A 12946-nucleotide genomic window follows, 5' to 3' on the forward strand; every position below is an offset into this window, starting at 1 on the left:
AAATTTAATAACTGAAGCAGTTTCCCGCAATATACGGTTACTGACTCCATCAGGACCTGAAGCTTTGTTTGTTTTAAGTGACCGCAGAGCGTCTTCAAATTCCTGAGGAGTAATAGAAATAGAACAAAGTATGTTTGTAGGCATATTACAATCATTAAAATGAAGTTCTTTATCAGAATTATTAAGCGACGACTGACTTTAGAAAAAGTCATTTAAGAGGTCAGATTTCAATTTTGAATCAAAAACAAGTTTATCGTTGATTGGGTTTTAAGTGGAGGAATGCTTTGTTTTTCAGTGGGAGAGATAAAGTATTTGATTAGTTTCCACCAGTCCTTCTGTGTAGTAGAGTCTGACTTGAGAGACTCTGCCATTTGTAAGAAGTGGTTATGTTTAGCCGTGCGTATAAGTGTGACGATTTTATTACGGAGTTGTCTGAATTTGTACCAATGGTGCGAGTTCTGTGAGTATTTGGCTCTATGGTAATACTTTTTGCGCTTATGTATTAGTTTCTTTATTTCTGTTGTAATCCACGGAGCATCGTTAGGCTTAACAGTTACTTGCCTCGTTGGAATGAATGATTTAGAAAGTTCTAGGAGTTTGTTAGTAAATGAGGAAGTATAGATATTGATGCCATCTGTTTTGAACTGATTCCATTCGGTGTTACTAATGTTGTTTCGGAGAGAGATATAGTCTCCTTGATCGTAAAGCCATACAAGTCGTTGCAATGAATTGGTTTGTGGTCTCTTGAAAGAGAATAGAGAGTATATAGGGCAGTGAAATCTCTGATTTTGGTCTAGGATCGGCTTTCCAACTCCTGAAGCAATACACATTTACCACCGTAAAGCTTACAACACAGTGATTTTTGCGCGGCCAATGACTAAGCTTATACAGATTATTGGAAAGAGACTGGCACATATGTTTTTTTTAAATTTGTGCAATCTTATGAAACGAAAAGGTTCGGCAAACACTAACTTTTGTTTAAAGTTGTTTTTTTGTCCAATGAGGCATAAGGAGGTATTATATTGAAATTCCCATCTATTTTCTCTAACAACGTTTTTTATCATTTATTCATATTTTTTCCTTATAAGCGCCTTACTATTGTTAGATATGTCCGCGCGACATATTTGTCCTCCCCGGCCATTCGAAGCTGTGGCTTCAATTAGTGTGGTGTGCTGCCATACCTGGAAAAATCTGCCATTTTGTCAAGACAGCATCACGTGACAAAATCTTAAGAAACTATTGGTTCAGAAGTAACGATATTATGGACGTTATTTTTAACGTAATTTTTGGACTTACAGCATTCTGACCTATTCAATATATCGTTACAGGTAAGAACCAGAGATAGAGCTAAAAATTACGAACATGTTGACACCAAACACTCATTTTTTCCAAAATTGGAGTTACGACACTGTGGAAATGATTGCAAACCGAATACGATATTTTCACAAATGCGCTGTTAACTGAACAAATAAATCGTACTCATATACTTACATGTTAAAATGCTTCTTAATTCCAATTTTATAAGGTACGTTTTTTTCCTAAAACTATTTCATGACTTCAACCAATTATGTCTCATAACATTTATATCATAAAAAATGAAATGAAATGGTTTTCAATATTCATTCAATACATTTTGTTTACTTTAGAGTTTGAACAAGGGTTACTTTACATTTCGTGTAAGGTAAAATGCTCTCACTGAGAGTTTATTTTGGGTAAATGCTCATAATATTGCGCCTGTACCTACTTTTTCAATAAGTTAATAATTTAAGACAATAAGCATAATCGAAAAAGATTCATCGCACATTAAGAAAAAAATTCCTTTCAGTATGGCACCTCTCACACAATTAATTAAGTAATCAATTAACTAACTGATGTTTGTTTTGTGTGCAAATTTTCAGATGTTTTTCCAGAATCATTTTTTTTGTGTGCAAAATGACACCAAAACGAAAGGCGTTGCAACGCTATTCACTCAAATCAGATTAAGAATCACATACAAAATCAAATCAAATTTATATACAAAATCACATTTGCTTACTTTAGGTGGACTTTAACACATTCTTTTCAAAATAATATTTGTTTTTAATGGTTGGTTAAACTGAAGTATCGTATCTATTTATCGTATCGTATTTATACCGAACGTGAAAAATGAATTAAGAGTTGAGTATTTATGCAAATGTTGGTTTATTTACGCCAAGTCTAATACCTGTCGATTAGTTTAAACATAGTTTTTTTCAAACAATGATACAAGTACATGTTGTTAATACATTTACAATAATTAGATACACGAATGAAAAGGGATTAGAGCCGAAAGCTATAAAGCTTATAAAGGTCTTCTCCTACATATTTGTATAATGCAGTTAAATTATATACATGTCCATTGAATATCATAATAAATTCCAGGCTGTGTTACGAATATATCTACAAAATATTATTGTTATATAACTCCACGGACTTTTTTTATCAACCCTCGTAACGAGTTTTGCCAATTTACCGAGTCATTTATCTAATGTTAATCAGTATAATTTAAAAAAGGCTGTGTTTTCAAACCACTTGTAGTTAAATTATATATACGTTTATCTGTTGTCATCAAAGAAAAGCAATATTGGTAGTTTTTTATGATTTATGATTTAACAAAATTTAAGTAATATGAGCCGCGTCACGACAAAACGAATTGTCATTTAGAAGCTAACTTTATTGATAAATAGTCGAAATCAAATTTCAGATAAAATATTTGACCCGAAGAATAATAAAGGTATAAATCTTCAGAGTTTTGCATACGTGAAGGTTGCTAAGGATAAAATATATAAAAGAGCGGTTCAGTCTATATATTTTTTAGGCAGAATAATATTTGTCCCATTCATTTTCCAATATCGACTGTTTGTCAATAACCATCATAAAAATCATTCTTTTGAAATACGAAGACAATTTATCTCAATTTGACAAGGAAAAAATAGCATAATGTTACTTTAAATGTGCTGAATTGAAATAAAAAGAATAATGATTAACAAGGTACCGGTTAAATAGCATTCATATTAACATTGAAGTTGAAAGGTTGTATTTCTATATGATGTGAAAACGTAGTTCTTGTCGAATAATTACTTGTGTTCAGTTTTTAGCACATCAAAATTTTGGTATCAAGGTCACATTAAAAATAGTCGAAATTGAATCCTGTATGGCTCCAGATGAGCCAAAATGTTTCAAACTTGAGAAAAAATGTACTAAGCTTTCAAGAAAAGTAAAAATATTCAAGATTAAAGTAATAATTTACATCTTATGTGCGATTAATGATTGATTTTGCAGTATTTATCACCATATTTATTATGCGTGACTAACGCTGTAATAGCTATGTTTGCATATTTTGACCTCTTTTGGTAACTTACGTTAATTTTGAGTGCAATTTGTAAATTACTTTCTTTATTCACTTCACAATATTTTACTTTTAAGTACATGTCGGTGGTTCTACTCAGGTGCCCGTTCGTGCCTGAAATAATGCACGGAAGGGCACCTGAGGTCTTCCTCCACCAGTAAAGCTGGAACGTCGCGATATGACCTATACTGTGTCGATGTGACGTAAAACCCAAAACAAAAAAAAAAAAACATGTGCATTCTCAAAATGTTTATGAAAATCATCATATACATGTGTGGCATTCAGATAAAATGAAAAAAAGGGTCAAGTTTTACGAATTTCGAACATTTGACCTTGAACCAATGTCATGTTTCTCAATATGTTTGTCAATAAAGTTTATCTACCTATAAAAATATGTTGGAATTTATCTTTCTGAAAAATAAAATAAGTAACTGAAGGTCTTTGTTATTTATATCACAATGTTATTTGTTCATTTGTCGAAATCAAATACAAAATAGTGTATCTAATCATTGTAAATGTATTAACAACATGATGTACTTGTATCATTGTTTGAAAAAAAAACTATGTTTAAACTAATCGACATGTATTAGACTCGTAACGAGTTTTGCCAATTTACCGAGTCATTTATCTAATGTTAATCAGTATAATACAAAAAGGCTGTGTTTTCAAACCACTTGTAGTTAAATTATATATACGTTTATCTGTTGTCATCAAAGAAAAGCAATATTGGTAGTTTTTTTAATGATTTATGATTTAACAAAATTTAAGTAATATGAGCCGCGTCACGACAAACCAACATAATGGGTTTGCGACCAGCATGGATTCAGACCAGCCTGCGCATCCGCGCAGTCTGATCAGGATCCATGTTGTTCGCTTACCAACCCTATTACAAGTAGAGAAACTGATAGCGAACAGCATGGATCCTGATCAGACTGCGCGGATGCGCAGGCTGGTCTGGATCCATGCTGGTCGCAAACCCACTATGTTGGTTTTGTCGTGACGCGGCTCATATGCATTTATGCATTACAAATATCCTCCTTGAGTTCACCTATACCTCAGAGGATAACTACATTGATTTAGTAAATTTCTTTGAAATGATTTCATTTAGTATATCCCAAGCAGTGATACAACTATTTCTGCTTCGTCAATCACAAATAAATAATGAGAGTACTGTATTAAATGGTGTACATTACTCAGCGATTCATCGGTTATCATCAAAAAAACATCCACCACTCATTTATGAAACATTTCGCGTAGTCATTGAAACCGAACAGTCGATGAAGGAAGTTGTACAATCGCAACTTTTCGTTCATTTCCGTCCAACTTCGAATTGTTTGTGTGTCGTACTGAAACTTCTATATCAAGTTGTAACAGGTAACAGGTATTTTAAGAATAAAACAACTCGCATTGTTATTTTTATAAGATATTTTTATTGATTAAAGGGTATAAATATTTATTATATACTTATTAATGAAATATTGAGAAATATTGATGAAATAAAATGCGTATTTTCATTTTCCGTATTTTCACTGTAAAAATTTATTTTTCACTGCAGTGAAACATATTTTCCGTATTTTCACTTGTGTCTTGCCGGTCTACTTTCTTTTAAATTCTGCCAGTTCACAAAATTTAAGGGAAATTTTTCAAATTTTAATGTCAAAAAAGAGAAAAAAATGTATATAATAAACAGAAAATTCAAGTTATTTCTATAAATACATGATTTATTTTCATCTTGTGGCATGAAAATTACCATATTTCACTCGTGGCTACCGCCATTCATGAAATATTTATTTTCATACCACTCGATGAAAATAAATCATGTATTTATAGAAAAAACTTGAATATCCTCTATATATATTATGAAATATTTAAAGGGTTTCAACTTTTATCCGTTAAGCAATGTTTTCGTTCAATCACTTTTAAAGTAACATACTTGCATTTTTCCTCATAGAAAAGCAAGGTTTATAATTGTAAGACTAAAGTTTCATAAAAAAATATCCCGCCATTAACTTATTTAGATATTTTTTGTCTTTAATATTATTATAATATATTTTCGCTGATATTTTATGTTTTCACTTTAACTGATTGATATGCACCTAATTTCGTTGAATTTGGACATTTAGATTTTGCTGGCAGTATGACAAGGGAAGTAATCGTACCAAGTGGCTGTTTAAAATTTGATCGAAGTGGTTATCTCCCTTTGACTATTATACTACTATTTCGTGTTCACTGACCGCCAGATAGTAAAATGAAAAAAAAAATGAAATAAAATTTCAAGTAAATGGTAAATACTGATCTAGTTAGGTTTATTGTATAAATCCATCATTACTGACATCTTAATTCAAGAAAGAATGTTGACAAAAGCGTTAATATATTGGGTTTTCTTTTCTATAATCTACTACGTTACTAAACCTTGTGAAAAATGGCCGTTTTCATTGAAAAGCCTCCTGTTACAAGTTCCAACTGCTATAAAACTATGAAAAATGATTCAATACTGATGAAACTTGGCATATATGTAGACTGAACCATAACCTCTGTAACAACATGCTCAATCTTAAATTTCCTGTCACCATGGCAACGGCGGGACGTGTCAAAATTGCGAAAAATTACTTTTTTGCATTGTTTTTTTCATCAAAACTGATTTCAAAGTGCTGCAACCTTATCAATTCATTGAGAAGTTGCAGCACTTTGAAATCAGTTTTGATGAAAAAAACAATGCAAAAAAGTAATTTTTTTCAGAAATCTTCATTCTATTGTAACACTGTTTAAATTCACCACTTTAAAAACTCCTGACAGCTGGTGGGTAGTACATCTTTAATCCTTCCACCAACAAATGAGTTCCTGGAGAATACACAAAAAACAACTTTTAAAGTCATCATATCATATAACACACAAAAACTACACACATGCAATAAGTACTTTTTAATTATGACCAATCTAACTAGAGATGACTTAAATTGGGCCATTTCAAAATTTTAAAGAACTACTTTCTAGACTACAATGGGTTCGGTCTAATTCCGTACCGGGTTGAGACCTTATGGTCTCACCCCGATACGGAATTGAAGTGGCCCAGTTTAAGTTCTCTCTAGTTTGATTGGTCACAATTAAAGTGTATTTATTGTATGTGTGTAGTTTTTGTGCGTTATAGGATGACTTTAAAAGTTGTTTTTTGTGTACTCCTAGGAACTCATTTGTTGGCGGAAGTATTAAAAATGTACTACCCACCAGCAGTCAAGAGTTTTCAAAGTGGTGAATTTAAACAGTGTTTTAACAGAATGAAAATTTCTGAAAAAAGTAGATGGCTAACATGTTATATTTTGGGCCTCATTTGACTTAGATAGTGTTGATGTTTAAAGTTGAAGACAGTATATAATTCACCAGAAACAGTAGAATTGGGAATTAAGCCTCAAATGTGACTGATTTACTATAGCACAAAGAATACGAAAATTCACTAGGCCGACTCCTTATCAATTTTCGTCATTAAGTAGGCCCCTATCACATTTCAAGCTAAAGGTTAAATCGATAAATTGGTCATCATATATATGAAATAATTAATCAATTATAATTTTAGTGCCATGAATTTCTACAAATATAAAAACAAAAGCAGTTATTCGTATCGCTATATGTTTGATAAAATCCCGGGGTTTCGTGCGTTCCGGAGCACAGACTGTACGATCACGTGATACTAGAAAAAAAAACCCGGATGAAAAAAATTCCGTGGTATAATGAAAGAAGGTACATGTATTTCCCGTTGGTGGAAAAGCGAACTGTTTTTCTTCAGAGCAATAATGTTAAAATATGAACATTTTGAAGTGTCATTTCGATTTCTTTCAACTATATAATGTTTTTTAGGGGGGATTTTGAATATTAGCAAGATGACAGTTTTTCTGCTATCTTCTGGAGGTCAGCTGCTTTAAGCTCGGAGTGATTTATGCTACGTTAGGTTCGGTTCTCGTGCTCGTGATACTTTGATGTCTCACAACCGGTATTGTAATGGTTACCGTATTTCACAAGTATTTTTCGAAATTTTCATTTGATATCAATTCATAACTTTATCCCGTAATCTATGCTATTTGGTAACGTATTATATCCGCTTTCTCACAAGAACAGTCTCTAAATGATCACATGTAATATACTAATCATGATAACCGGAAGGTGAACGGTACACAACACTTGACAATTACTGTTGACTGTCATGAAACGCTTACCGGTAATTGTCGTCTGATAAATAATTTGAATAGTCGAACAGGAACATAAAAACAAAATCATTTGATCGGTTAGTTCTCTCAATGTAGTTTCGCTTTTAAAAGCAGAACTATTCATCATTTCAAATAGTTATATTAATACGAAACGGCAACTTTTTATATAATCTTTCTTAATATAAAACAATTTAATAAAAATGCAAATTATCCTGGCGAATTTATTTGTTGCTGCTAGTTTGCTGGTGGTTTTAAGGGGTATGTTACTGTTTTTTATTCAATTTCGTTTGATTCAAATAATATTTCTTAATCAAGTATAGCTTTGTCTTTTACTCAAAGTAAAATTTATTCATGCTTCATTAGAAATAAATGGTTAGAAATGACATGATGATATTATGGTATATCATAATTTGGAGACATTTCTATTGAATATGTGTCAGAGCTCATAAAGGCACTGTCTGTCGGGGATAAAAATGTCTAAATTTGTTGGGGTTTACTTACAATAACGACAGGGAAATGGATAATGATAGAACAATTATATCCGGATGATGTCCGTAAATTGGTTCATTTATTCTAGGGTTTCATATTGTGGCGAAAGGGAAGTGTTTTTATTTTTGCCTATGATACAAAAGAGACACTTGGCAAACTGATTTATACGTGGGGGCTACGCCCCTACAAATCAGCCTCGTGTTTCGATGCTCTTTCTATTACATAAAGAATCCAATGGATACGGTATTCATTAAGTGACTGTGGACGTTCCTTGAGTTTAATACTTTGCTTGGTTTACTTGATTTAGGTTGTCTCGGTCAGACTGGTTTCTGCAATGAAGCACATCGAAAGAATCCGAACACACAAGGTAATATATGTATGTTAAAGAGTTACTATGTTAGTCACATGAAATATGTGTACATATCTTTAAGAATTATGAACATTTTTTAACCAAGGTGTATTATAACTAACTGATAAAACTTCATACATTGACTGTTACCGTCTTAAACTCAACCTTAGCAAGATGTTATACTTTTAATGATTATCTGTTTGCAAATGACATTAATTATACTTTGCGACCAACCTTCGTGATATTTTGGTATCGTGCACACGTTAAAATGTTGAAGAGTCCTGAAATATTTAAGCATAATCGACATATATGTATTTTGTTATTATTTGTAAACGCATTATGTACAGACAGCAGAGGAAAAGGCTTTTTGTATTTATCACGTCTTTTTTAAATGTCCAATCAACACTCATACACATTTCTTGCATATTATCCAAATGCCGTATTGCATTCTCTTTTTATGTGTCTTTTTTGTTTTGATCGATCTGTTATTATCTATTAACATGAAAATAGGAACTCAAATATTAACCAAAGTGACCTCTGTTAACGAACAATCGGACAGACAGAAAAACTTGGTGCTCTATTTGAAATGATCCCTATAGAATGTGACACATTCCATTGAATTCTATTGATAAACAAATTTACTTTTTTTCAGTTATGGAAATATGCACCGACCAAGCATCAAGAAATTCAACTGTCTTAATCGATACGTTCCAAGTCTCAAAATTCCAAGACATAATTTGTGAATGTAACATTACGCCTCCAGGCGTTGATATTGAATTTTACTTTTCATTCTATAATACTAGTATGAGTGTTGCAAAGGGCATGTCGTTTAGAATCCACACACTGGTGCTAAATGAAATAGTAATGAGGGGTGCATTGCATTTGTGGGACGTTACGTCACTTCGGTTCTTTACGTCAGAACAATTTGAAAATGGCGGAGCATGTTTGATTGTCAAAACAGGTAACATGTTAGACCGTACATGTACTTGTAAACCGTTATTTCATATAGTGAACTATACATTTTTATGAGTTTAGGGTAACAGTAGTGAAAATATTAGGTATAGAGTCGGGATAGAGATTTTTCAATACAATTATCATGTCGCCATATTGTAAAACAGAGTCGGCTTGGGTTAAGCTTGGTAAGGTTTTTTTAAGAGCTTGAAGCTTTTAAAAGCATGCTAATATGAAATTTACAGAAACAATATTTCCACACAAAATTATAAAATGTACATTCTGTGAAGCTTTACTATTCCGAAGAATAAAACCACTAACAAGTGTATGTAAACAAACCTATGACAAAAAAGCAAAGGACTTAATTTTCAGTCTTATTGTAAAAATCATGGTTACAATAATCATAGTTAATTATATATTTTTCTTTTTATTTCAAAACATGGATATAAAGAACATGGCCCATTTGATATCAATTGTGCGCAACCGGAGACGAATTCCAGTCAAGATGTTAACAAAGAAACACATGGCTACGACTATTATATAAGTATGAAACTATAGTTTCAATAAAACAGTAAGTTAGTATCGTATCCTTAAGATATGATTTATAACTTTACTTTATGCATATTCTTCAACAAAATAGCCGAGTCCCAGAGGAGGCATAACTCATAAGCATCCCTCTAGACAGACCCGCTGACTACTTGTCATAAAGTGATAAACGTAATGATTGGATCAGTACATATGTTGCCGTCTGAACATACATATATGTACATAAAAAGGAAATATATCTAGCAAAAAATGGCATACAATTAGTTTGTCGCGGTAAATTGTAGTATTATTTGGTAAACATTTTTTATTAACTATCACCAATTGTTTTATTCTTAAACTTGGTACAGATGTTCATGATTGCGAGGCTTTGTTTCGCGCTCATAATTAAGGTTTCTGTGGCCAAAATCAGTCACATAAAAATGTGTTTATAGACAATTTTTAGGTATTGTTATAAAAATGTTCTGTCATGAGACTGAGTCTTGACAGCATAGTTTAGGTCAATATATGCAAGGCCAAGTTCACCAGACGACCTTACCTAGCTCCGATATATACCGCGGTAATTTGCGTACCATGGTAAATTTTAACCACCATTTATACAATTTGCTGCAGGAATTAAATTACGGAAACATAGAGTATATATTTTAGCTTAGAGTTATCTTAGTCTGCCTCTTTGAACTAACATTAAGTTTACATGGCTGTGTCTCTAGAACTGCTCGAACTTTCGATTCTTGTGATGTGAGGCAGACAACTTAACCATTAGGCCGCCGCTCCCCGACGTTGTTTGATTCTAGAAATATCAACATTCTCATAATAGTTTTTATTTTATGAATGCATATTATATACATTTTTTACAATTTTGTGTAACATTTGTTTTTGTTTTATTTTACAGTCTCATCTATTGTAGCATCTGTTTGCATTGGTTGTTTATTAATTGTCATACCTCTTGGTATTTTCTGCAAAAGGTAAGGGAAACAACTCTTTTGATAAATATAAAAAACACACACACACAAAAACTTCTATATGAGTTTTTATTTTATGGCTTATTATTACTTTTTCACATATATTACATGTATATCTAAGGTAATGCATCCCACTTAACGTACGTTAGTTTGTCTATATTGTTTTATTTGAAGCCACACCAACATCTGTTCTTTAAAGATCGTATGACGGTGGAGTTATCTTTTCAGACAGGAACGTGCACCATAAACCAGTATACACCTTAATTAAGTTAGAGTGCACATTTACTGACCGTCTGTACGCTTGTTCGGTAGTTGTTTCAGGGATTTTAAACCACATGCAGTGGCGATGGACGCGATATTAGCTAGTTTAATAGCCCATTCAGACTTCACGTTTTCAATATATGTATAAAATATTCGATTCGATATGATATACAAATGCAGGAAAGGGCAGCGAAGCAAATTTTTATTCTTATTATTGATACACAAAACATAATTTGACAAATAATTTTTATAATTCAATTATATTTCCCTAAAGTAAATAAAAGAAAATATTGTGCTGAAGTATGATTGATATGAATTAGTAATTTACACTCTACTAATGAACGATTTTACCGTTTTGCAAATATAATTGATAATGCTATTGCTTTCCTTGTAGAAAATATAGAAGTAAAGATTTACAATCCGGCAATTTAAAGACACAAGGACTTCATGGGGAGCAAGGAGACGATCACGATGCAGACAATCCAGTCTTTGATATTAGTGGAACACAGTCACGTGGTAATAGCACTGCGCATGACTACAACTACATTGATCATTATCATTTTTGCGGGAATCAGTACAACCACCTTTCTGAACAACAATACGATTGTACTCGTACAGTAAACCAAAATAACAATTCGAATAAAGGTATTAAAAGTGTCGATGATAGCTTGTATAACACTATAAATGCCAATGAAGGTCAACTAAACCAAGATGCAGACGACTATCATCATCTGGGCTCGGTAAATGTAAGGAAAGCTAATATCGCGGATAAATACAATACAGTAGATGTTACTGGTCAAAGAATAAAAAATGGAACTACTTTTCGTAACCAGTGATAAGATCGTTTACTTAAAAGGTGGAATACTTTTTCGTTCGAAAAGCTTATAATGATTTGCGTGTTTTGTTTGATTGATGAACAGTGCACATGTATATGTAAAATGTACTCACAAGTTCTGTGTTTGAATGACATAGAGTGTAGTTCTATCAAAGAAAAATAATGTAATAATGGCGATTTGTACCAGATAAAATTTGGTTTTTCAAAATCCTCCCACTGGTTACGTCACATTCTATTTTACCACTGTCATTATACTATTTCTAACGTCACGAAAGGCATATCCTATGGTCAAAAATGGCGGCCTGTTATAGTTAAAAAATCCTTTCGTTTATTTTTCAAATATTTTTTTTTCATATTTATTTTTTAACTATTTGTATATTAAGCTAAATAATTAAATGAAAGAAAAAAAAGTGATATAATGTATTAGATAACAATAAATTTAAGTTAAAAATAAAACTGTAAAAATATACTCGGCTCTCTGGCGTCCAAGTTAGTGTTATCTTAACGTCAAGCTGCCGTGCTGTTCTACAGAAATTAGAAACTTTGACGGGAGCGATAGCGACAGGAGGATGTTTCTAATTTCTGTAGAACAGCTACGGATGAATACTAACATATTTAGTGTCAAACTTTATTTGGCCTCATAATCACTCACTTTATTACGTCACTGTGCCGTTCCTATGAAGTACTATTTAAAATAGAAGTCGACTATGAACGGAATTCGATATAGTATCGACTTTTGTTCTTCTATGAAAATTAATGCACAGAATTTTTAAGAAATACAGCGTTTTCATTGAATGACAAATAAAGTTGGACACTAAATCAAATTGAAGCAGTCTATAATCTGAACAGTCTATAATCATTCTGACAGGGGTCAGAAAGACCTTATAACTACATTAACATCAGGTTTAAAAGGGGCGGATGAGGATTAATTAAGCCTTTCAATTACAGTAAGTATTTTACATAGACTTTTTCCACAGGAAAAAAATTACT

At 32.2% G+C, this 12946-nt stretch overlaps 1 protein-coding gene across 1 annotated transcript; it reads left to right on the plus strand.

Annotated features, from left to right (window-relative positions):
* Positions 1–7603: 7603 nt before the first annotated feature.
* On the plus strand, positions 7604–12354 carry LOC132758661 (uncharacterized). The gene is made up of 6 exons (XM_060750350.1): positions 7604–7824; positions 8363–8422; positions 9057–9365; positions 9807–9899; positions 10791–10863; positions 11516–12354. The coding sequence occupies exons 1-6, from the start codon at positions 7767–7769 to the stop codon at positions 11955–11957; spliced, it is 1035 nt and encodes a 344-aa protein (XP_060606333.1). The 5' UTR covers positions 7604–7766; the 3' UTR covers positions 11958–12354.
* Positions 12355–12946: the final 592 nt, after the last annotated feature.

Source organism: Ruditapes philippinarum, unplaced genomic scaffold (genome assembly GCF_026571515.1).
Source record: "Ruditapes philippinarum isolate M1 unplaced genomic scaffold, ASM2657151v2 ctg1726_1_1_1_1, whole genome shotgun sequence".
NCBI classification, from domain to species: Eukaryota; Metazoa; Mollusca; class Bivalvia; order Venerida; family Veneridae; genus Ruditapes; species Ruditapes philippinarum.

What these genes read in the sequence shown, in the direction of transcription:
- LOC132758661 (XM_060750350.1), top strand. Translation starts at nt 7,767, where the DNA reads ATGCAAATTATCCTGGCGAATTTATTTGTTGCTGCTAGTTTGCTGGTG. An exon ending in AAAGAATCCGAACACACAAG is followed by an intron (nt 8,423 to 9,056) that starts GTAATATATGTA and finishes ACTTTTTTTCAG; the next exon opens with TTATGGAAATATGCACCGAC. An exon ending in TGGCTACGACTATTATATAA is followed by an intron (nt 9,900 to 10,790) that starts GTATGAAACTAT and finishes TTTATTTTACAG; the next exon opens with TCTCATCTATTGTAGCATCT.